At 41.4% G+C, this 24,305-nt stretch overlaps 1 protein-coding gene across 2 annotated transcripts in view; it reads left to right on the forward strand.

Moving 5' to 3' along the window:
• Positions 1-16,645, forward strand: part of CDK7 (cyclin dependent kinase 7) — a 32,947-nt gene extending 16,302 nt beyond the window's left edge. For both annotated transcript variants that reach the window (XM_039543741.1, XM_039543742.1), the window contains 6 exons: positions 1,253-1,371; positions 2,915-3,014; positions 4,574-4,660; positions 6,059-6,208; positions 14,162-14,309; positions 16,410-16,645. In XM_039543741.1, the coding sequence (XP_039399675.1) occupies positions 1,253-1,371; positions 2,915-3,014; positions 4,574-4,660; positions 6,059-6,208; positions 14,162-14,309; positions 16,410-16,435 (630 nt within the window). In that variant the 3' untranslated portion in view covers positions 16,436-16,645. The remainder of the gene's footprint in view (positions 1-1,252; positions 1,372-2,914; positions 3,015-4,573; positions 4,661-6,058; positions 6,209-14,161; positions 14,310-16,409) is intronic.
• Positions 16,646-24,305: the final 7,660 nt, after the last annotated feature.

The raw sequence follows: 24,305 nt of genomic DNA on the forward strand, positions 1-24,305 counted from the left end.
AGGAAAACTTTAGTGGTAATCTCACTCTGTAAAGTCTATATAGCATAGTTTTATAAAAGAGTGGGGGGTGCTGAGAGGAAAAGGAAAACTTTAGTGGTTTTTATTATGGAGACACAATTCCAATGCCTGCAGCCCAATAGCTGAGCAACCCGACAATACCAATCCACTGTACAGTTAGGAAAGTATTCCTATTTACTTACGAAAGCCTTTCATTTCAAAATTGTGATAGAGTACTGTGGAATAACATTAATATATATAATGGTACTTTAAATCTTTTGTGGTGAGGGATAGCTCAGTGGTTTGAGCATTGGCCTGCTAAACCCAGGGTTGTGAGTTCAATCCTTGAGGGGGGCAACTTAGGGATCTGGGGCAAAAATCAGTACTTGGTCCTGCAAGTGAAGGCAGGGGGCTGGACTTGATGACCTCAGGGTCCCTTCCAGTTCTAGGAGATGGGTATATCTCCTATTATTATTTATTATTATTATTGATTGCAACTCTTATCTTGGCTGTTCTGAACTGGGAAGTACCAACTTATTGATGAAATAAATGGCTAAATGGAGTTTAATGAAAAGGGCTGGTTTCAAATGTGCAGTGGAAGCCTACTAAATTGCTTATCACTTTCTAGTTAATATATTTTAAAAAATCAATTTAAATAAAACTAGTGTACTGCACTACAGGGAGAAAATGCATCTCTAAAACTTTCATTGCAACTGTCAGAGTAATGCCACAAAACTAAACTACGGCTCTTTGGCAGCAAAGATATGGCTACCCTTAAATCATCTTTTTAAAGATGTTTGGAAAATCTGGAGGTCAGGTAGCAGAAGCAGGGGCGGCTCTAGCAATTTTGCCGCCCCAAGCATGGTGGCACTCCGCGGAGGGTGGTCCGGTGGACCTCCCGCAGGTGTGCCTCCGGAGGGTCCGCTGGTCCCGCGGCTCCAGTGGAGCATCCGCAGGCACGCCTGCGTGAGGTCCACTGGAGCCACCTGCCGCCCTTCCGGCGGAGCGCCCCCCGCAGCATGCCACCCCAAGCATGCGCTTGGCGTGCTGGGGCCTGGAGCCGGCCCTGAGCAGAAGTGCGACAGCCAAAGACGCACACAGGTGTAATGCAGAGTTTATTTTTGCAAAAGGGGCTTTCTATAAAGATAGAATAACTCCTAGAATAACTTTAATACAAAAGTGCCAGGGGAGCTCGTTATTAGTCATGCTTTTATTGATACTGTCAATTTTATTGTCTTTGTCCCTTTCTTGACAGGATCTCAAACCAAACAATCTGTTACTAGATGAAAATGGGGTTCTAAAATTGGCTGACTTTGGCTTGGCAAAATCTTTTGGAAGCCCAAATAGAGTATATACACACCAAGTAGTAACAAGGTAAGTAATAAAGCACTCTGCTTGGCTGTTGGATAGATAGGTATCTTGTAAAATCAGCTCTGTGCACAAGCCCAAGAGCTAACTTTATATGAATGTGGCAATGGGAACCTGAATAACTGCTATAAAAGCTGACCTCAGTGCTTTGCAAGGTCATCTAATTGCTCTTCAGAAACTGCCAGTAAAAAGGATTGTTGAACCTGTGTTGGTCACAGGATATTAGAGAGACAAGATGGGAGAGGTAATATGTTTTATTGGACCAAATTCTCTTGAGAGAAACAAGCTTTCGAGTTTACACTGAGCTCTTCTTCAGATGCATCTGCATGTGACCCGAAGAAGTGGGTTTTTTACCCACAAAAACTTATGCCCAAATAAATCTGTTAGTCTTTAAGGTGCTACCGGACTCCTTGTTGTTTTTTCAGGTCACTAAGCTTGAAAGCTTGTCTTTCCAGCAGAATTTGGTCCAATAAAAGCTATTACCTCACCCACAGTCTGTGTAAAAAGGATTATGGAATACATGCCTGTACAAGATCTTCTGTAACTCTAGGTGTTGCCTTTTTTCCAGAAACAAAAGGAAGTACGTACACTAGTCTTGTAAGTCTGGTTGTAATTAACTTCTGAAACAACAAGGCTTAGGCTCTTTATCTCTTGTATATTAACCAAATTATTTGCCCTGAATGTAGTATTCCTAACCACTCACTCGTGTGTCTCTTAGGGTCTTAATTGACATCAGATAGATCTGTTGGGTTTTTTGTAATATTTAATATACACTCCTAAAAACAAGGTGGGGGTGCAAGGCATAACTGAACTGCAAGAATATTTTTTCATTTGTCTACACTAATATGAATAGTTGGGATTTATCTTAAATGTCTTTTTCTAATGGAAGAAATGAAGCTAGATTTGTGTTAGTTTGATTAATGGCATAATTGCCAACATTTGGAACCATCTCCCTTCTTCCATCTACTAAGCTGTTCTCGAATACTAGTGTATTCATCACTGCAAGTAGAATCTAATTAAGGTGTTATCTTCATGTGTAAGGTAAACGGAATTGTTTTAAGCAGTGATACTAGCTACTTTGCATTAATAGTAACTGCTAGGATTCATTCTACACAAGAATCTCAGCACTTAATCATCAGTGGCTGTCTCTGTCACTTTTGAGGTGTCTGGATGATGTTGGCAGGAATTTTGATGCCTACTTGTTTTGTTTCCTGACAAATAACCTTGATTGTTTTTCATTTATTCAGACTGCCCAGTTATATCTTCTGTCTTTCAAGTTTGCAGTCCAGTCGTTTGCTAAGTGCAAATATGCTCTGCAATTTCGCTTTGTTTTGGGGAGGTGTGTGCAACATCAGGATGTTGAACCACATCCTTAAAGGGAGAAATGCGCTCTCCAAGATGTAGATATTTTCAGACATTAAACTGATGATAAATATCCAGGGAGTGAGCAATAAACATTCTGTAACACTTCTGCTCAGTTAAATACTTTATTTGCATGCTGTGTTATACAAATTATCCTTGCTTGAAAGTGTTCCTGCTTGCTTTTCAGATGGTATCGAGCGCCTGAGCTACTGTTTGGTGCTAGAATGTATGGTGTAGGTGTAGATATGTGGGCTGTTGGCTGTATCTTAGCAGAACTGCTTCTTAGGGTAAGCCTCAAACACAAATATTTGTGTTTATCTATAATATAATATAGCTCTTGTACGTCAGTTCTTATGTACTTCCATCTTTTGTATTTTAAGCTCTGACAGTATGAGGTTATAAGTATCTATTTTAATTAACCAACAGAAATCTGACATCTCATCTCGCATCACTTTATTAGCAAAGTCATGAATTGCCTGTATATCACTAGTGACTCTCATTCCATATGCACTGAAGTACAATGTCTAACAATGTTAAAAGTATGTACTAACTTTCCATGTGTTGTCCTTCCCCTACTAACCATGGATCGGTAGAACAAAGTTTAATGTCAACATCTGTCTAACCTTTAATGTGGCGGTTCTCAGATTTTGAGTATGGCTCATAGTTCTTCCTTGCATCCTTTTTTTCACTAGTTACTAACCCCTTTAAGTGGGCCCCTTACAATAGAGTTCCTTAAGGAAAAAGGTAGAGGAAGAGAGTAAAATTCTTTCCACTTCTGTTCAAAAAGCTAAACTCTCTTTAAAGTAGGATAAGCTAGAGAGAACTGATATTAAGAGGGTTAATGATGGAAAGGGTAGGGTCCTATTGGACAATCTAATCCAATCCTGCAATGCAGGATAGTGCACTACAGCATACTTGCTATTACTCTGTCTAGTTTTAGACAATTTTAAGAGACTTTTATCCAAAATATCTGTTAAACAGATAACATTGAGAAGAAAATATAAACTAAATTTCACAAAAACATTGGGTGTCTCCTTTGCCTTGATTTTTTTTTTTTATGAATGTTACACTGGCTTTTCAGTTTTGATTTTAGTTACCCTCACTGTTTAATATTATCTAATTCTTCACGCTTAACACATTAATAGTCACCTTATTCTTCAACTTCTGTCCCAGAACTCTATCTTCTGCCTTTGTGTATTGTAAGTACATGGCAGACTGAATTAGGCCAATTTCCTCCTCCTACTTCCAATGTAGTTTAAACTTGACAAGCACTGGTTAGGCAATTTCTAACCCAGTGAATCAGTACCCCATTATTTTTGCTTAAGTGGAGATCATTTAATTCCTAGTATTGTCAACACTGAATTCATTCTGAAGTTATGAATACAAAACCTAGATGGTCTCCAATATCAATCTTCCTCTTTCTTCACTAGTTGTGGGCATTGGAACGATCAAAGTTATTGAGGACAAATTTAAAACATGCAACTATACAGATGTAGGTTACTTTACATGGTATGTTTAAGATTTCTAGTAGGTTAGAAAGAGGCATACCTTTGTATTATCTCACTTAGCTAATGGTTGTTTAGCTTCATAATGGAAAATCTAGTGATGAGGTTAATGATGTCATGCCTAAATGTAAATGGCATTTGAAACCTATTTAGACATTATGGTGAAGCCCCAAGCATTCCAGCAATGCCCATCTACAGATAGTTGGTATGCAAAGCCATGTCACTATAACAGTAGAATACTTTTCCCAAAGGGAAAAATCAAAGTTGTTCCCTGGGAGTCCAGGTTCAGATGTTGATTGAACCTTTAAATCAGAATGGCTGTTGCATTTGCCTTCTTACAGGTTCCTTTTTTGCCAGGAGACTCTGATCTTGATCAGCTGACAAAAATATTTGAAACGCTGGGGACTCCAACAGAAGAACAGTGGCCTGTAAGTCCTTTAGTTAACAAACCTATCTCAACATTCTCTTTTTATTTATATATATAATAATTTTACTGTCAACTGTTTGAATTAAATTTAAAGTTGTTGTACCAAAATATTTCGAAATTACTTCAAAAAGACTGTTAGCAGAATTTACAAAACAAAGTGCAGAGGACAGATAATCAGGGTTTCCAAAGCTGTTACTTGGATCAGATACCTGCTAATATAATAGCATATGGTAACTTAAGAGTGAAAATAGAACTTCCCATGATAGACTTTCATCATGTGGTGATAGCCATGTTACACAGAGGAGTGATAATTTAATGCTTTTTTGTTTCATCTTGTTTGATATAGCCACATAGTTTGTAGGCATTTGCAAATTCATTTTGATTCAGAACAGTTGTATGCTGTCATACCATAATTCAAAAGGAAGTGTTTAAAGAATCTTGCAATATTTTATCATATTCTTGGTGCTTAATGAAAACTTTAACCTTGAAGAAATTCTTGTTTGTAGGATACTTGGCCAAAAGAGAGGATATATTCTGAAATTAATTCACAAATCTTGTAACTCTTCAAAATTAAGAACCTTAATTCCCTTCTTATAGACTATACAAGAAAGATATAATTCATTCATTCATCATGTTTACTGCCACTTTAACATGCTGTGGTGTGCTTGGTTAAAACTTATTGCAGTATAGTGTTGCTAGAAATATTTAGCATCATTTGGCTATTTTAAGTCTATCAATATAACTTTGTATGATATTGGGGGAAGAAGAGAGGTGACTTACAAACTGGATGAAAGCAACAGTAAGATATGCACTATTGCAACTTGAACAGGTATTAATCTATTGGGCTCAATTCTTTTTTTCAAAAGTTGTTCAGTTTCCTGCTGCAGAAGCAGTTGCAGAGTATTACTTATGCAGAGCATAGTCTCCCACATTGTTGATGCAAATGACTTGCATGTTAGAGAGGCCAATTTAAAATGCTTTTGTCTGAAAATCTTGTGTGTGCTTTTACTGCAAATCACTCCTAGGATTACAAAAATGAGACTAGAGGGGAATTTTTTTTTCCAATTTTGTTAGTGCATTTGACCCTCTTAGGGATAATCATTTTTGTTTCCATTCTATAGTCATTTACTTTCCCACTTTGTGGAGGTCTTTACACTGCATAGTAGGAAAACATGCTTTAGAAAGGGGAGTGTGATTGTAAAACCACAACATTGATAAGTTGGTTACCTAAAACTACTGTAATAGTTTTTATTAAACTGACTCAATTTCAGATTGACAGCATGCTTTAAAAGTTGACTGTTACTTCTGATCCATAAGCTTCGCCATGGCAATTCCTTCAGCTGGGGTCTAAGCTTTTCTTTATTTGTTTTAAAATCTGATTCTCATTTTGTTTTCATAGGGCATGTCTAGTCTTCCAGATTATGTAACATTCAAAAGTTTCCCTGGAATGCCGCTTCAACATATCTTCAGTGCAGCTGGTGATGACTTGCTAGATCTTCTCCAAGGTCTATTCATATTTAATCCTTGTACTAGGGTCACAGCTACACAGGTATGGTAGAATGTTTGTATTGTATGTTATAGGTTGTGTATATTTTAACACCTCTTGTTAACATCAGTTCAATATCTCTTGGATACAAGGAGTGAGAATTGAGGTTTGAGATCAAATAAATAAGATGACATTTTTATTATAGCACATAGGAGCCCCTGGAATGGACCAGAACCCCATCTTGCTCTGAGGATAGAACTACTACAAAATCTTCTCATGCTATGGAAGAGACTTTCAAAGGCATAAATGGCAGTTAGAAGTTAGATGTCTGTCTGCCACTTGTGTCTTTGAAAATCTCCCCCTACAGATCTAGGTTGAAGTTATGAAGATGAAAGATTTGTGGCTCCTAAGCTTTTTTGACACTTTAATTACATCCTACCTTTGCAACACTATTTGCATTACCACTACCATATCTCCTAGGAACCCTAGTCATTGGCCAGGACCCTATTGTGGTGGGCACTGTACGCAGAACATAAACATGGCTCCTGCCCCAAATGCACAGTCTAAGTATAAGACGAGATGATAGATACAGAGAGATGAGGGAGTACAAAGAAACAGTGACACAGTATGGGTCTACTTGGTACTCTGTGGTATCAGTACACTGTTCAGCTGCCTGGTGAACTTTGACCTTTACATGTCTTCATACAGGACCTTCCATCCCTTATTTTATAAATGTTGAAATCATAAATTCAGATTAAAATTCCATTTTTCTCATTTTCTCATTTCTGTTGAAACTCTTGACCCTCCTTGGTTTTATAGTGGGAGCCTTATCCCAGAATTTTCATATCAAATCTGTTGCTGAAAGACTCTGACAGCTTTTCTTTGTCATTTTGCGGGGGATGGATCCATATATTCAGTACTGATGGGTTCTTCAGCCTCTGTGCTATATGAGGCAGAGTCGGATGTTTTGATTGGCTGGGCTGATTCTCCAGGTAACTGCTTTCACTGGGAAGTAGTGACTCAAAGATTTGGGGTTTGTGGTGGATAAACAGATGAATATAAGCTCCCAATGTGACACCATGGCCAAAAGAGCTAATGTGATTCTGGGATACATAAATGGGAATGAGGAGTAGAAGTAGAGAGGTTATTTTACTTCTGTATTTGGCACTGGTGTGACCTTTGCTGGAATACTATGTACAGTTACGGTGCCCACAATTTGAGAAAAATGTTGATGAATTGGAGAGGGTTTAGAGACGAGATTAGAAAACATGAATTGTAGCAGAGGTTCTCAACCTTTTTCTTTCTGAAGCCCCTGCTCCCCCCCAACGTTCTATTAAAAACTCCACAGCCCACCTCTGTCACAATAATGGGTTTATATGCAGAAAACCCATAAAAGCCAGGGTTAGCAACAGGGCAATTGCCTGCGATCTCATGCCACAGGATTTGCCACAAAGCTACATTGCTCAGGCTTCAGCTTCAGCCTCAGGTGGCAGGGCCTGGGCTTCAACCCCATGTGGCAGGGGCTTCAGCTTTCTGCCCTGGGCCCTAGTGAGTTTAATGTTGGCCCTGCTTGGTGGTCCCCCTGAAACCTGCTTGCAGCCCCCCTGGGGGCCTTGGACCCCTGGTTGAGAACCACTGCCTTACAGTAATAGACTCAAGGAGCTCAATCTATTTTTCTTAACAAAGAGAAGGTAAGAGGTGACTTGATTAGGTAATTGGTGACTTGATTAGGTATAAGTAGCTATATGGGGAAGAAATATTTAATAATGGGCTATTCAATCTAGAAGAGAAAGGTGGAACACCATCCAATGGCTGGAAGTTGAAGCTAGACAAATTCAGGCTGGAAATTTTTAAGAGTGAGAGTAATTAACCATTGGAACACAACAGTTTTTACCAAGGGTTGTGGTGGATTGTCCATTACTGACAATTATCAAATCAAGATTGGATGCTTTTCTAAAAGACCTGCTCTAGGAATTATTTGGGGCAAGTTCTATGGCCTGTGCTGTACAGGAAGCCAGACTAGATGATCACAATGGTCCCTTCTGGCCCTAAAGTGTAAAAAGAGCCCCTCCAGAATTTTCTCTGCCTCCAAAGATGCAGCAGGCTAAGAGGTGAAGGCTTTTGTAGGCTGTCCAAAACCTGATTTTTTTTTTCTCCCCCTCCTTCCCGCTTCTTTTTTCCTGAGTGTGTCTACTCTTTTTGTGTGGAGTTGCTAAAAATGCTTTCCAATTGGCTCTAAAACTGATCCTTGCAATCCCTTCCTGGCCACCCTGTTTAAGATGGGATGATAAACCTAGTGAAGATAGAGTATGTGACTTAAAAGTCCATGCCCTCTTCTCCTCCCCACCCCGCAAAGTTTTCACTGACAGAAGGGTGGCATCAGCTCTCTGAAGAGAGACTGAGGAATTCTCAACAGCACACAGAATACAATTGACAATGGTCAGGGTTCTTTTGCCAGAGCAGTACTTCGTTCTTCTGAGTCCATGCTCTCTGACATTCCAAAAAAGGTGAAAAGGGCCAAGGAGTTGGGATCATCCTTAAAGAATTTCCGTAACATCTGCTCTATTTTGACACCTCACTTGATGCTTTCAGGTCCTCCACCAGATAGAGGACTCTAGCATAGTGTCAAGAAGTCTTCTATGACTGTGGGTGTGGAAGGTGGATATTTCCTCAAGACAGGTTTTTGGTAGCAAAGCTGTACTTGGGGGCAAGGCAATATAAAAAGGGAGATCTAAAGCACAGTACAAATTTTAAACCATTTTAGGCATCCCTTTTGGGGTTATGGAGCTTCATATAGATAATGGGAGGAGATATGACAGATTCTCTAAGAATAGATGGGAGAATACCAGTCCTATTAAATGCAGAGGTGACTTATTCTCCAGGAATGTCTCTAAGAGCAATCAGTGACATTCTCCCTCCATGAGGGTGGGGGTGGGAGCCTGGTTGTTTGAGGTTTTTTTGTTCCCACCTGGTTTGCTGCCACCCCCATGGACAAATGGTTGACACACATCTTTTTCCAAACGTTATGCCATGGATTTCTAAAAGACCCTCTCCTCCCCGGCTACCCAGCCCATCCAAGAGGAAGGCTATGCTCAGGCAAATTGACAGCCTTCTCCATATCAGGATGATTGAGCCTGTCCTAGACCAGGATCAGTATTGGGGCTAATAGTCCATACTGTTCCCGATTTGTGAGGCAATCATGGAGGACAGAGCTATCCTGGATTTAAAGACTCAACAAGGTGATCCACTTCCACAAGTTCAAAATGGACACTGCTCCTGTCTGTCATGGTAGCTACCACAGCAGGGATTTCCTAATCTTTGTCAACCTCATGGAACCATATCTTCATGTTTCCATCCTTACACAGATGGTACCTGAGGTTTGCACATGCTGTACAACACCCATTTTTGGCACTGCCACTGCCCCCAGAGTAGTCACAGATACTGGGGGCATCTCTGAACAGTATCTGTATCATTTTCTCAATGGCATTCTGATAAAGAGCCTCCTTCCTACAGAATTCTCTCAAGTACACCCAAATGACCAGAGCACACCCTGCAGAAACATGAATTTATAATCAATATGGAGAAAAGCCAGCTTGTCCCTACCCAGACAATGGAACACCTGGGATTTTGGCTGAACACTACACTTCACAGGACCTTCCTCCCCGAAAAGGGGCAAGTACAGATTTTGGAGAAAACATACAAGATCCTTCACAGTCAACACTACACTATGAAGATTTCTAGGCATGTTCATTTCATGCATATACCTACTGTTATGGCAAAATTTCATCTCTGGTGCCTGCAGTACTGCCTACTCAGTTTCCCTGCTTAAATTCACAATTTCAGCTCACTGGAAGACTTCTCTCCACAGTAAAAGGACCCTCAGATGGCAATTACAACAAGATTCATAGACTGCATTCTGCTTGGCAGAACCACAGAGATGCAATAATGATGGATGCCAGCTTGGAAGGGTATGGAGCTGACACATCTCAACACATGGTACAAAGTCAGGGTCCCTGACGGAATCTCACTACACCATAAACTGTTTTGGAATTGCAAGTGATTCACCTAGTCCTTCAGGCATTCCTCCCCACCTTAAACTCAAGACACATACTTGTATTCATAGTCAGCATGACTGCCATAGCATATGTAAACAGATGGGGCACCTGGTTGAGCCTGCTACAAGCAGAAGCCACATCTTTCTTCGGCCAGACTGAGGAAAACATTCACTTTGAACCAGGCATATGAAAGGGCAGCTGAATGCCAGTGATTGGCTCAGCTGCAAAAGCTTGGAGCAGGGGAAGTTGTGTCTTAATCATGCCTCCATCACAGGTGTTCAAACCCATAGCCCAGATCTTTGGGAAATTAACATGGAAGCTCCAATGCCAAAAACTCCTATGCCAGGAAATGAGATTGTTGGGCCAGGGGAAATCAATGACCTCCTAGGTATGGCCTACAGCTCTGCTGTATGCATTCCCTCTTTTTCCTGTAACATGCAGCATCTAACAGAGACAACAGACTGTAATTCTGATTGCACCACACTGACCCAAACTTCCCTGGTTTTCAGACATCATGGAGATGTTTGTGACCCCTCCATCAACATTACAATCCACCCATGAAGCTGGCAGCCTGATTATTGAGAGGTCACTTTAAAAATCAACAGACATAACCCCCTACCCACAAACTAGTAAATTCCAGTGATGTGTTCTCAATCCTACTCAAGTCCAGAGAGTTTTCAGCCAATTCTTGATAGGGAGCCTACACCCCTGCTGTATATGTCACGTGTGCCGAAGGCAGCACGCGAGCTGATTTTCAGTGGCATTCACACGGCCCAGGTCCTGGCCACCAGTCTGGGGGGGCTCTGCATTTTAACTTAATTTTAAATGAAGCTTCTTAAACACTTTTAAAAACCTTGTTTACTTTACATACAATAATAGTTTAGTTATATATTAAAGACTTATAGAAAGAGACCTTCTAAAAACGTTAAAATGTATTACTGGCACGCAAAACCTTAGAGTGAATAAATGAAGACTTGGCACATCACTTCTGAAAGGTTGCCGACCCCGATATACAGTAATAGAAAAATTTATTCCTGGTGCCTGTTGAGATACACAGCAGGATCAGCATCTATACTTAGAGAACAAGGTCTCCCAGCTTTGTTCATTCTAATACAGGGTTAGGGAGCAGAAAGCTTTTGAGATCCTCCACAGCAAAGTATATATATTTTGAAGGGAATGGGGGAAGATTTTGCAAGGCATGTAAAACTAAGATGTAATCTCCCCCATTCAAGATTAAAGCCAATAAGATAATGCAGCTTCATGGTCTGATGGTTCCCTGCATATGTTTACTAAATTCTAGAAGACTGATAGACTTTGGTCAGATGAAGCAGACTTTGACAGGAGTTCTGTGAGCTGTAGCCTTCTCTTAGCCCACTCAACAATTGATAGCAAGGGCAGGACTACTGCTACAAAAATCCCAGCACTGCTGAATTTATGATCCATCCCCTGAAATGAGAATGAAAATTTCCAGATAAGTAAGACAAATTTTCTTTCTGGGTAGGGCATATGGGTTCATAAATTCATCCCAACCCTGTATTTTATCTACTTCTTCTGGAAGATGATTGGTCAATTGTGCGCTTGATCCCTCTTTAGGGAAGAGTGGATGGATAACCATGCTCTTAAAATTAATTGATGACCCTCAGGGTTGTCCCAGTTTGTGTGTTTCCAGATTGGACGGTTCTGAGTTGTTGGGCAGATTTTCTGCTATTGTTAATATGTGAATGAGTATTTTATTCATGGTAGTAGCTTTGGAAGCAACTTTTCAGAGGGGCTTTTCAGTGGGGGGAGTTATCTGGAGGGTCAGCCCAGCCAGTTAAAATATCCGATTGAAGAACCCATCACTACTGAATTTATGGACCCATCCCCCTACCTAGAATTCTGGGTAAGTGAGACAAATTTCCTCATACTTTTTTTATACTTTTGCAAGAAAGCTCTTGCTATTTGTCAGTCAGCTCCTGTTCTGAGTATATTGGGAGCGGGGTGGAATAACAACAATTCACGTGATAAACCCAAAATGTAGTGTTATACCTATTTCTTCTCCCTCTCCCACTGTTGCATGCCAGAGGGAACACTGCTGCAAAGAACAAAGGTGTCCCATCACCTGATCACTGCAATTTCCCTTACCACTCAAGGAAAATTACATTTTTGGGGCAGGACAGGAGATGAGTTTAACTGCCTTAGGTAGACTTTTCAACAACACTTTCGTAGCATTATCTGTCTCTTTATCAGATATTCGCTTTAGTATGCATTCGGTTTCTAGTAAAATAGAATGCTATACTAGAGCCTACTTACAAAGTCCTTTTTCATAGGCTGATATTCAAGGATCAAGCTGCAAAATATGAATTAAAATACTGTAGCAGGAGGACCATTTATAACTAAGGCTATGATTTAAACATGGGTATTTTTAGTAAGTCATGGACAGGTCACAGGCAAAAAGCAAAATCACAGCCAGTGACCTGTCTATGACTTATACACCACTACCCCGATATAACGCTGTCCTCGGGAGCCAAAAAATCTTACTGTGTTATAGGTGAAACAGCATTATATTGAACTTGCTTTGATCTGCCAGAGTGCGCAGCCCTGCCACCACCCCAGAGCAGTGCTTTACTGTGTTGTATTCTAATTCATATTCTATCGGGTCACGTTATATCCGGGTAGAAATGTACCATAAATACTCCCTGATTGATTCTTGCCAGGAGCCACACAGTTACAGCTGCTTCTGGCAACCCCAGGACTGCTGCTCAGGTGGTCCTGGGGCTGCCAGAGCAGTGACCGGTGTGGCTGGCCCCAGGACTGTGGCAACTTGAGCAGTGGCTGGTGTGGCTGGCCGCAGAGCTGCTCGAGCAGCGGCTGGTGGGGTTGTCCCTAGAGCTGCCTGAGCCGCTGGTCCCAGGGCCAGCTGCTTGTGGCGGCCTTGGGGTCAGCCACACTGGCCACTGCAGAAGTCACAAAGGTCGCAGGAAGTCACGGAATCCATGACTTCCGTGACAGACGGCCCTATTTATACACACTTTTAAAATTGCAAGTTTTTTGCTTTAAACTGGGTTCTTCCCGATGTGGCTTGACTTAGCAGAGACTGAACACTATAATTAGAATAAGCAAAAGCATTTCCTGGCAGTTCCAGCTGCTTGTTTGCTTTATTTATTTATTTCCTGAACTGTGGTTTATAGAAGCTGTGGAACTGAAATCTGCTTTAAAGTGAAGGGGTGAGGAGGATATAATTTAACTTACATAAAATAAGTGTCAGTTTTACATATCTACTTCCTATGTGTTCAGGTCCTCTGTGTACTCAGTAACAAGCCTTTCTTTCTTTTGGCATTGCAGAATCCAGAGCAATTAGGGCAGAGTAGAACAGAACCCAACTTACTTTGTAAATCAACATAAGGATGGTGTTCCAGAAATCTGGTTTCAATTCCTGGTTCTGCCAGAGGTGTCACTGATTACCTTGGAAAAGTCAATCTCTGCCCCTTTCCTTTTCTGTTTTGTCTACAGTATTTAGACTGGTTTCAGAGTAGCAGCCGTGTTAGTCTGTATCCGCAAAAAGAACAGGAGTACTTGTGGCACCTTAGAGACTAACTGATTTATTTCAGCATGAGTATTTACACTGTGTAAGCTCTTCAGAGCTGTAACTGTCTTAGTGTAAATGTACAGCATCTGCCACAGTGGGGCCAGGATCTTGGTTGGGGACTCTAGGCACCTACTGTAATACAGATGATGATTAGACAAATTATCTCAATTTTGTAAATTGAGCAAACTATATGGAAGTCACTGAGAGAATCTGAAATCTTGGGTTTTGTAGCTGCTCTTGAGTACAACTCCAGTCTTAGAACTGCAATCTTAGAACCCCCAGAAATGTCATAAGTTATAAGCAAGGAGTTTAAGAAAAGGACAGAATATAGCTTCAGATCAATTTTGTGCACACTATTAACTTGACCAGCTTTCTCCCCTTCTTATCTTTAAGGCATTGAAACAGAAGTATTTTAGTAATCGACCAGGGCCAACACCAGGAAGTCAATTGCCAAGACCAAACTGTCCTGCAGAAGCCTTAAAAGAACAACAAAATTCACTTTTAAATTTAAAAAGGAAGAGAACAGAAGGAATAGATCAAGGTAATTTTTCTTCTAAATCTTTGCATTTTTATATTTTTAATTTTAAATTGAAGATGCATGGTAAGTATATGATACCGTTCCAGTGTTTAAGGAAATATGACCTATATATAGTCCTCTATCTTACCAAATGAAATATTGTTCTCTAAATTAGCCAAATCTGAGCCCATAACACCAACCTAAGCCCCTTGGTGACTTGTAGTATTCTTTTTACAAGAGGTGTACCTTGTTAAAAGAAATATCTTATATTCCATGTAGATTCTAAAGTGTAGAAAAGCTTCTATATCACAAGTTCTGTCAATATCCAAAACTATTACAGTATTTAATACATTTTATCCTATGACTATCACCTGTTTGAGATGTTCTCTTAGATCCTTATATAAAGGGAATTACTTAAATTTTAATTGAGACATTTGATTGAATTCATTGGAAATTCTGAGCATTTTAGGACTCTGATGTACATTAAATGTTTACTTCTCTGGTCTGCACATTATTAATTTTATAGCCAAACTTCATCCCACTACTGGCCTCTACATATTTTCATGTGTAAAATGTACCTGCTCAGAGATCCTCAGCTTTGAGAATCTTCTGGGCAGCAGTGTCCTCTGGAGCTGTACAAGCAAAGCATTATATAGTACCTGATGTTTTGAGCCAAGACCCTAAAGGATGATATGGCCTCCACCACTTCGTTTTGTGTGTTGTTTTCTTTTCCTGGCTGAGAATCTGTGGACCTTGTCCCTGTGTCTCCAGACTTTGTATTTTTCTTAAATTGTGCACCTTTTAGTCATTTTGAGTCAAGCCTCTGATGTTCTGGATATGGTAGATTTAAGCACATTCCCATTTGTCCTGCATAGGGAAAATAATATCTTTACTGCAATTTTATAGCCCTGCAGCCTTGGTCCCACAAGCCTTAGTCCGCTGACATAGGCCAGCCGTGGGTTTTTACTGCAGTGTAGACTTACCTTAAGTGATAGTGTAGGCAAGATCTAAGTTCTTTTGTGGCTTTTCTCTGAGTTTTAACAAAGGGTAGGAAAGCAGTCTAATATCTTGGCCTATTCTATACTACAGATGCAACTAATGAATTGTAAATTCTTCAGAGCAGTGGTAGGGAAAATGTTTGTCTAAAACTCCTTGTGCAGTTTGGCATTAAATAAGTTGGTGAGCATGGTTGTCAGTGACTTGTAGCGTGGATGGGACCAAACCATTTTTAAACAAAAAGCCTCAGCTTCTTTATAGGATGCTAGGAGACAGCCATGTTTTAGTAGGTCACATTTATAGTGTAAGTGGACCTCAGGAAAGAGGAATGGAGTAGTGCTGCTATCCTGCCAGTCTCGGGGGCAGACCCTAAAATAAAAGTCTAGTAAAACCCCTAAGCAGACATTGAAAGGGTTTTCATTTCACTCCACTGTACCAACGTGTTGCAGTTACTGAGAAACTAGAAAAACTTACTATCTTTATTACAATACCACCACCCACCCCACTGACACTTGCCTCCTTTTTTTTCTCCTAAGCTTAATTCTATTTTAAACCTGTAACTTTCTATAGCAAAAGGAAGGAAAAAAGGTGGTGTCTAACATGTTTCATGTCACACAGCCTTGCACAAAGATGGCTTGGAAACTTTTTAGGAGTACCAAACGGCTTTCTATACATATATAGCTTAATTTTGGATTGCATGTTTCATGTAAACATGAGAGAAACATTCTGGACAACTTTTTTTTCATGCACTATTATAGCTGCTCTTCTATGAGCCTGCTCCAAGACTAGACAGGGCCTAAAGAGTAGTTAGGGTATAGCTACAAGCAAAAGCGGTGCATGTTTATCCAAGCTAGCCTGAATCCAGCTAGTGTAGGGAGCAGTGTGGGCTCAAGAGCTGAGTACAGAGGCTGGGTATATACTCAGCTCATGAGCCTATACTGACGCCGGTGCTGTCTTCACTGCTACTGGTACCTGTGCTAGCTGGATTCAAGCTAGCTCTGATAAGCTAGCCTGTTCACAGCGTTTGGTGTTCAAGCATACCCTAAATAACTTTGGGGGGTTGGGCCCGTTATTTCATTTCAGTAGTGATACAAATGAAATACTTACACTCTAAAATTAATTTTTCAGGATTACCAAAAAAGTTGATTTTTTGATTACCGTGGATGGTGATGATTAAATGGCCTGAAAGACCAAGATAATGGGAAAATGCTGCAACGTTAGCTGAACTTTGATGAAAAGTGAATTTGTAATATATTTACATGTGTAAAATGTGAAACTTAATATTTCAATGCTGAAACCATGTGGAGTGTTTTATTAAACCTATTCCTCTTTGAATAAATATATATTTTTAAAAAGAGCAAAAATTTTTGAACTGGCTTGCTGTATAATGACTTTGAACTGTGCTTGTGTAGTAACTATGGGAAGACTCTATGGTGATAAAGGATAACTTGAGATGCAGGCTTTGCTGAATGAAGTTCTGTGCTGGTGCAGACCTTACTCTAGGAGAGAGCCCCAGGTGAAGAGCCTGTGTGCAGATGAATGTTAGCCCATATACAGTTTTTTCCACCCATCTGTACTAGACATAAGGAGATGCCACAGTGTTTTAACTTCGTTCCAGTTAAATCTGCCAGTGCAATAACAAATGAGTGTGCACTTGTTCTTGTGGCAGACATGTACTTGAAAAGTCTTCAAGGTGTATCCGTGCAGAGTTTTGAACTACAAGGAGGTACTCCTCGATTTGATCCTCCAGAAGAACCAACTTACTGGAAAGAAGAAATACAAATATTTGGAATAGAATGCTAAGGAGATAAACAAGAAGGCCTTGCAGCCTATAGAGCTGCAGTAAGTTTAAAAAGGAGTGGAGGGATGTCTGAAGAGTAATGTGGCAGACGTCTATATGATGCTGCTTATGACTCATATTTGGACAATATGGTGGTTATGTAACTGAGTACAGTACTTAGTCATCCCAAGAAAACACTAGGGGAAAAAAATAATTGTATTTCCTGTATTGCTGTGTACTGACCACTAGTAATTTTAAATTCACTGTAGATCTCCTCCAAGACTTAATGGACTCCATCTGTAGATAGAAATTCATATTTAATAACATTTGGTTTGAGTGACACATTCTGTTCAGAAGTTACTTTAGCCAAAAAACAGAATTCACTGTACACGTGTAATAACTAAAACAATTACAGATGCAGCATTCAGATGGAACAAATGGCTGGGCACTCTCATTTGTAGCAGGCATATACTCAAATGCACTTATCTGAGATCACACTGTGTGGGAAGGGAGGTTCTATTATAAACTCACTTAGCTTCCTTGAGGTAGTTACTGCTCCTTGCTGGATTTCAGAGCCCACATACTGTTCTGAAATTTAAATCTCTAGCCAAAAGTAGGATGCAAAATGAAGATAATACCTAGCTCTTGGGTGTAGTAAACGCTGTTTGTAGAGCACTAGAAGTGCTAAGTATTATACAAACCACTTCCAGATTATTTTGCACTGCATGATGAGGAGGAATTGCTGCAGGTGCCCATGCGCCAGAAGACATTGTCATTGCCAGGAAGTCAGTTTCCCAAGAAGAAACATTCTCTGGTGAAATAAGTAATGCCTCTTGACACTTGTATTGTTTGGAAAAAGATTGATTTAAATGGGGCCGTGTCAGTTAGTTTAGGTGCAGAATGGAGATAACAACCTTACTTAGCTAAAGCACACTGAGGTTTCACATGAGCACCAGTGAATTTGAGAGTCAGGTTGCATGTAGCAGTGGGAGAAGAGTAATGCTGGCATATAGAGCATCTTCTCCAAGTTTCTTTGGGAGAGTAGACAACTTTTCATTCCTTCTAGCAGGCAGTTGCCTTTCTTGCCAAGCTTCTGAGGGAATCTTTGTGTATAAACCAGAGGAGTGGGATTCATGGGATAAAGGCACTTGTAGAATTATTCTATCCCCACTGCTAGGTCACCTGGGGTAGGGGATGCCTGCTTCTGGCAGGAATCCTTCTCAAGGAGGGGCCTAGTTGCTGTTCCTCCATGGGAGGGTTCCCCCAGCTTGTAGGTCAGTGGAATAGGATCTCCATCATTTCTCTTCCTCCTTTGGGTATATCTATGTATAGGGTAGAAGGTACCTCGGCTGCCATGTTTAACCCTAGTGCTGATGGAGCCTTTTGTAATTTTAACATTATAGCTAGTCCAGGTGAATACTAGGTTCCCTGCTGAGTTTCACCTGACCAGCAGCATAGTCTTCTATAAGATTTTAAAACTCATTTGCTTTTATTTAAAAAGCTTTTTTTCTAGTGTGGACAAAGCCATCGAGCAACCCAGTCCTTCATGGTGAGAAGGACGGGGTAAGAATGAGTCCCTGCCCTGTTTGGGGGTGTTTAATAGCTGTGGGCTGGGCCTTGTAGATGGTGTGAAGATTGCTGAAAAGGGCTGCTGCTTTTGAGCAGCAGACAAGGTAGGGAGAGAACCTGGGTGTTGAATAACTACATCTGCTACTTCTGGGGGGATTCTGTATGAGCACACCTGCAGAAAACACCCTCACACACCCAGAAGTCCTGTGCTTCCCTGCAGAAAAGCAAAGGGAAGCCATGCGGGGGGGGGGGGGGAGGAACAACTGTGGATGCAGTTTTGGGGGGGATTGCACCCCCAACAGAGGTGAGGCATGGGGGCACCACAGGGTTACATGCCATTGCCCCCCTTCATTTCTGCAAGCACAGAGCTGCCCAGCTGAAGGAGGCTGTGTCTCTGCTGCCTCCTGGATCCTAGTGCCAGTTGGGCATCCCTTCTGTGTGCTGGGAGCCTTCCTGTTTTCTGTGCAACAGTGAGTGTCCATGGTGGGGCTGGGTTAAGGTGGGGATCAGGGAAGAGCAGTGGGGAAAGGAGGAGAGTGGAATAAGGTGGTGGGGTGAGATGAGGGGCTGGGGTGAAGAGGCAGTGGGGAAGGAAGGAGGGTGGAATAAGGCAGGGGGAGGGGGCTTATTGAGGAAATGCACACAAGGATTACCCCAGGAGCTGTGTACAATAGAACCCTCTCAGAGATAGCACTACACAATGGGGACTGTTTGACCCAGGTCACAGGAAAAGAGCTTTTCAGCAAGTGGGAAGAAGATATAAAAGGGAGACAATGACATCATGATGGTACCTCACTCTCCCTACAACACACCTGGAAACACCTGAGGAAGTAGAACTGAACTGTGGGAAGTGATGGTCCCAGGCTGAGGGATTTCTAGCCTGTGTATGAAAACCTGGAAAACCCAAGCTGAAAAGCCAGGGCAGCTTGTGCCTTAAGAATCTGCCAGCCTGTTTATCGCTCGGGGTGAGAATTTGCTAATTGATATCCTGCCTATCTAGTATGTTAACCTCAGTATGCAGTTTATTTGCTATTTAGTGGTAATCTGCTTTGATCTGTTTGCTATCACTTAAAATCCATCCTTTTGTAGTTAATAAAATAAGTTTGTTTTAATCCAAATCTGTGTGCATTTTGACTGAAGTGTCTAGGGAAAATCTCAGCTTGGTTACCACAAGTGTGAATGGTCCTCTTCACATTGAGGGAGAGGTGGACTGGGTGTCATACCCATATACTGCCCAAATTTAACCAGCACAGGACAGTGCTGCTCTGGGGTCCTAGGCTGGGAAGCTGGATGTAGGACTGCTGGTGAAAGTGCAAGCTTGGAGGGCTTTGCAACTTTTCACAGCAACACAGTGTGAGAGGGAGCCCAGGCTGGTGGGTCAGAGGGCTCAGTGGCACCCCAGTTCCAGGTGCCATCCAGGAGGAACCCATCACAGCAGTACCACCAGTGATCCTGTTGAGGACTCCAGAGAAGCAGGCTGATCTCTCACATTGTGAAAGAGTCCCTTGAGTATATACTCCTCCTCAGAACTCTTGAAGGCAGGTTCAATTCCCCCTGTGGAAGTTTGCCCTCACCACTGGCAGGGTCAGCTTGGGCCAGTTTGATGGAAATGGGAAGACAAAGATGTAGAGGTAAGGGTTAAATGCATGGCAATAAAATAGTGTTTCGAAATAAGATAATTGAAATGGAAGGTTTGAATGAATGAGAGCACGACTATTCAAACCTGTACTGCAATACAAAATACGTTCCTGGCAGAAGCTCTTGCACTGCTCAGTAAATAATTGATGAATAAACTGATTTTCCTGTTGTAGTGCTAGGCATCAGATTTTCATAATTAACATAGTTACTCCATTTTCTTCCTTTCTGTATTTCTCCCCACACAGAGCACAATATTTTAAGTTGAGTAACTGTAGATCCCATAAAATTCAGTTAATAGAAGCAGCTCCGCAAATCAGGACACTTTTTTAGGTGTCAAAGTTTGTGTGTGGTGGTGCTGCACTCCCAGTGCCTTTTCAGACAGTCAATTTTGGAGACTAGTATGTGACTTGTCTCAATTTCTTGTTGTGGCTGAACAAAGTCCCTAGTTATATTGTGTAATGAAAACTGGTGTGAAATTATGAAAAACAGCCTCACCAGCTATTCTGCAAAAGGCACAAGCAGATACTTGTCTAATCCACTGACATGTGCGGTGTTTCCCTATGTGGCCTTGTCCACATAATATGCTTTTCCCATTACCAGTTACTCCAGTATCTAGTGTGGAAGTTATCTGTGCTATAGGTTCAAACCCTGTTTCTGCTTCATATGAGGTGCAAGAATTAGTTTTGCCAATCCCAAATGTTCAAAAATCATGAGTCAGGCTCAGCAAAAATCATGAGAGCCTTTGAAAGCATGAGATTGTGTAACAGTAATAGATTTGGAGTTCTTTTTATTTGCCTTCTGCTTTTGGAGCCTTTAGGGTGCACTGGGGTCACATTTTGAAGTTTTCTGCATAGCCACAAGAGCTAGAAATGTGTTTTGTTTTTTTTTTAAGCATGAAGGCTGAAACCATCACCTATCCACTTGACTCCAGGAGTTGGGGCATTAAGGAAAACAATAATTACCATGTATCAGAGGGGTAGCCGTGTTAGTCTGGTTCTGTAGAAGCAGCAAGGAATCCTGTGGCACCTTATAGACTAACAGATGTTTTGCAGCATGAGCTTTCATGGGTGAATACCCACTTCTTCGGATGCAAGCAGTGGCATTACCACTGTCTAATTACCATGAGACTTGACAAAACCATGAGTTGGCAACACTGAAGAATATACAGCTGTGTATAAAAGTTAATGCAAGGATCTTGAAGTAATTGTTGGATTGATTTTGTATTGCACAGCATGGCATTTGGATGATGTGCTAATTTGTTTTACTGTTGCATTGTTGCTTTTAGTAGGCTGATGGGAGTTGTCCTTTTAAAAATTAGGTGTGGCAGAATTAGTGTGTCTGAGACAAAATCTCCCACACTGCTCTTGTCTGTGTTGGCTGTCCAGAGAGTAGAAGACCTGCTGGCATAAATTCCTAAAGGTCAAAAAGTGAGTTAATAAATTTACCTTTCTAGAAAGCAAGCCTCTTTCTCAGTGTAAGTTTAGCACTTATGGGGGAATGGTTCTCATTGCTGCTAATGAGCCACTCAGCCTTTCACTTGTAGCTCACTACTTCAATTGTTGCCCATCTCAGCAGGGATTCAAAGTTGTCCTTATCTAATGGAAAATTGGTAAACCTCCTAGGAGATGAGTTTGAGTCTATCCAGCTCCCACATTGTCTCTCACCCAGGCACCGGGGGAGGGCAGAGGAAGTTAAATCAAAAGACAGACCAAAAAGCACAACTGAATCTTGGGTGCGGGAAATCTCATGATCTTGGGAGTGGTTGGGTGTCTGACTCATGACTGCCTTTTTTTATACTGTGAAAAGAATGGCCATGCCTTTGAGGGCCTATAGTTTAAGGGATCATTTAATGTGGCCATCCATCTAAAACCTATAAAATGCCAGATGTCAGATCTGCTCTAGGAATGATTTTGGGGATGTTCTAAGGACTGTGCCATACAAGGGGTCAGACTAGGTGATCACAATGGTCCTTCCTGGCCTTAGAATCCATGACCAGGTTATTTTGTTAGCTTTGTTCCACATTAATTGTAGTGGGGCTCTGTGGAGAATTTATCATAAACCAAGATTTTGGTGGACAACGATTATCATGTAGAAGGGATTAATCCATCCCTCTTATGTGAGATCCAACATGAGGTTAGCAGAATGGATTCCTCCCTTTGTTTTGTGCATCTTGTGTAGAAAAATTGCATTTGAAAGAAATTTCTCCTCCCTGCTGGGAGGCCAACACCCTTTTCCTTGCAAACTTAATGGCTCCAGTCCTGAGATAACTGACTCTTATCACCACTTGAATTTGAGTAGTTTACATGCACTGTAGTATTATCCCTTGTATAATGAGCCTTTCCCCTCCTAGTCAATTGCAGGTTTCCATTGCAGAGAATGAAATGGGAAAAACTCAAGAACAAAAACACCACACCCACAAACCTTTTGGGCACAAAAGAGAAAAGTGATGAATGTGATTTATTTGAATCCTCTTGCTTCACCTTTTGTATTTCATTTCTGACTGTTTATCATCCTCCTAAGTGAAGTAGCTTGTTATTCCTGAATTAACTGATAAAAAGGCACAAGGAATGGTCTGACGAGCTAGCTTTTGGAGGTTAAAATGATGGATTTACTCCAGGGTTTAACAGTCAGTAGAAAGTCTATAAGGGCTGCAGGCTGCTTTGGTACAAAATGGAGCACTAGGCACTGCGCAGGGCAACCAGGGAGTTCCCTGATTCACTGCCTCCCCCAGTAGAGCTCCTGGGAATTAAATCCTCCCCTCACTGGCAGAAACCCCAAGGCACTGAGGCAGTGTGATGGCAGAAATGTCATCTGTCTTGCCTCAAAAGCGAGTCAGTCCATGCTGGGTAGGAAGGCACATTGCTGGTGTGCAGAGTTGCAACTTTCATTGTTCCCTAACCATAATGGATCATTTCTGGCACCCGGCTAGATGGCATGAGAACACATTGGCTAATATTTTTGCCTACTCTCCTCCATTTGTTCCATAGTCTGAAAAGAGTCAGATTACAAAATTACCAGTTTGGATTATACTAAATCTTCCTAAACCACCTGAATGTTCTAGTTCAGATGTTGTAATTAGGTTTGCTTTCAACTGTATCTTGTTTCCTCTCTGCTTGATTAAGACCTTATATATTTTTTTCTCTAGCAAATGGCTTGATATCTTAATTTCACCTATAAATGTAGCAAAACCTCAGTACACTCAGCCCAGTAGTCATGTAGGCTCTAGCTACAACAGGGGCACTTTCTAAAAACGTTCACTGTTCCTCACATTGGTTTTCAACCTGTTGTTGGCAACCCAGGGAACCCTACGTTAGATGGGCTACCAGCATTAACAGTGTCTTGTAATCCTGCTCTTAACAGATTTGATCTCTGCTAAGGTAGATTAGGCCAAAAAGGGACCCCACAAGTGTGTGCCCTCAATTCTTCAGGTGCTAAGCTTTTATTTTTCAAATGTTACATTTCTGCTTTTCCTGGCTGGAAAAGATCCAATGTAAACCAGCCGTAGGCAGAGTCAATAACCGCCCACTCTGGGTTGTGCAGCAGTTTCTGCTAGTCAATATGAGCAGGTCACATACAATAATCACTGGCGGCCATTGCGTGGGGGGAGCCTTTGTTTTGCTTGGGATGCCCACTTTGTCTGTTTGTTTGCTCTCTGGTCTGTGATAGCTGCTCCACCCTTCAGATAGGCTAGAAGGTGATAAATACATTCAAGAATCTGTGAAGGATATTTGGCAAGAATGTCAGCTTTCATTTTTTTAAAAAGTAAGTCCCCAATCCTACGAACGAGGGTTGCCAGGTATCTGGTTTTCCAGTCAAAAAGGGACCCTGGTGGTGCCAGTCAGCACCGCTGACTGGGCCTTTAAAAGTCCAGTTGGTGGTGCAGCGGGGCTAAGGCAGGCTCTGTGTGGCTCCGGGAAGCAGCCAGCATGTCCCTGCGGCCCCTAGGCCAGCGGATCTGAAACTGTGGGTCGGGACCCCAAAGTGAGGTGCAGCCCTGTGAATGGGGTCCCCACGGCTGGTGTTAGACTTGCTGGGGC

Source organism: Mauremys reevesii, linkage group 6 (genome assembly GCF_016161935.1).
Source record: "Mauremys reevesii isolate NIE-2019 linkage group 6, ASM1616193v1, whole genome shotgun sequence".
In the NCBI taxonomy this organism is placed as follows: Eukaryota; Metazoa; Chordata; order Testudines; family Geoemydidae; genus Mauremys; species Mauremys reevesii.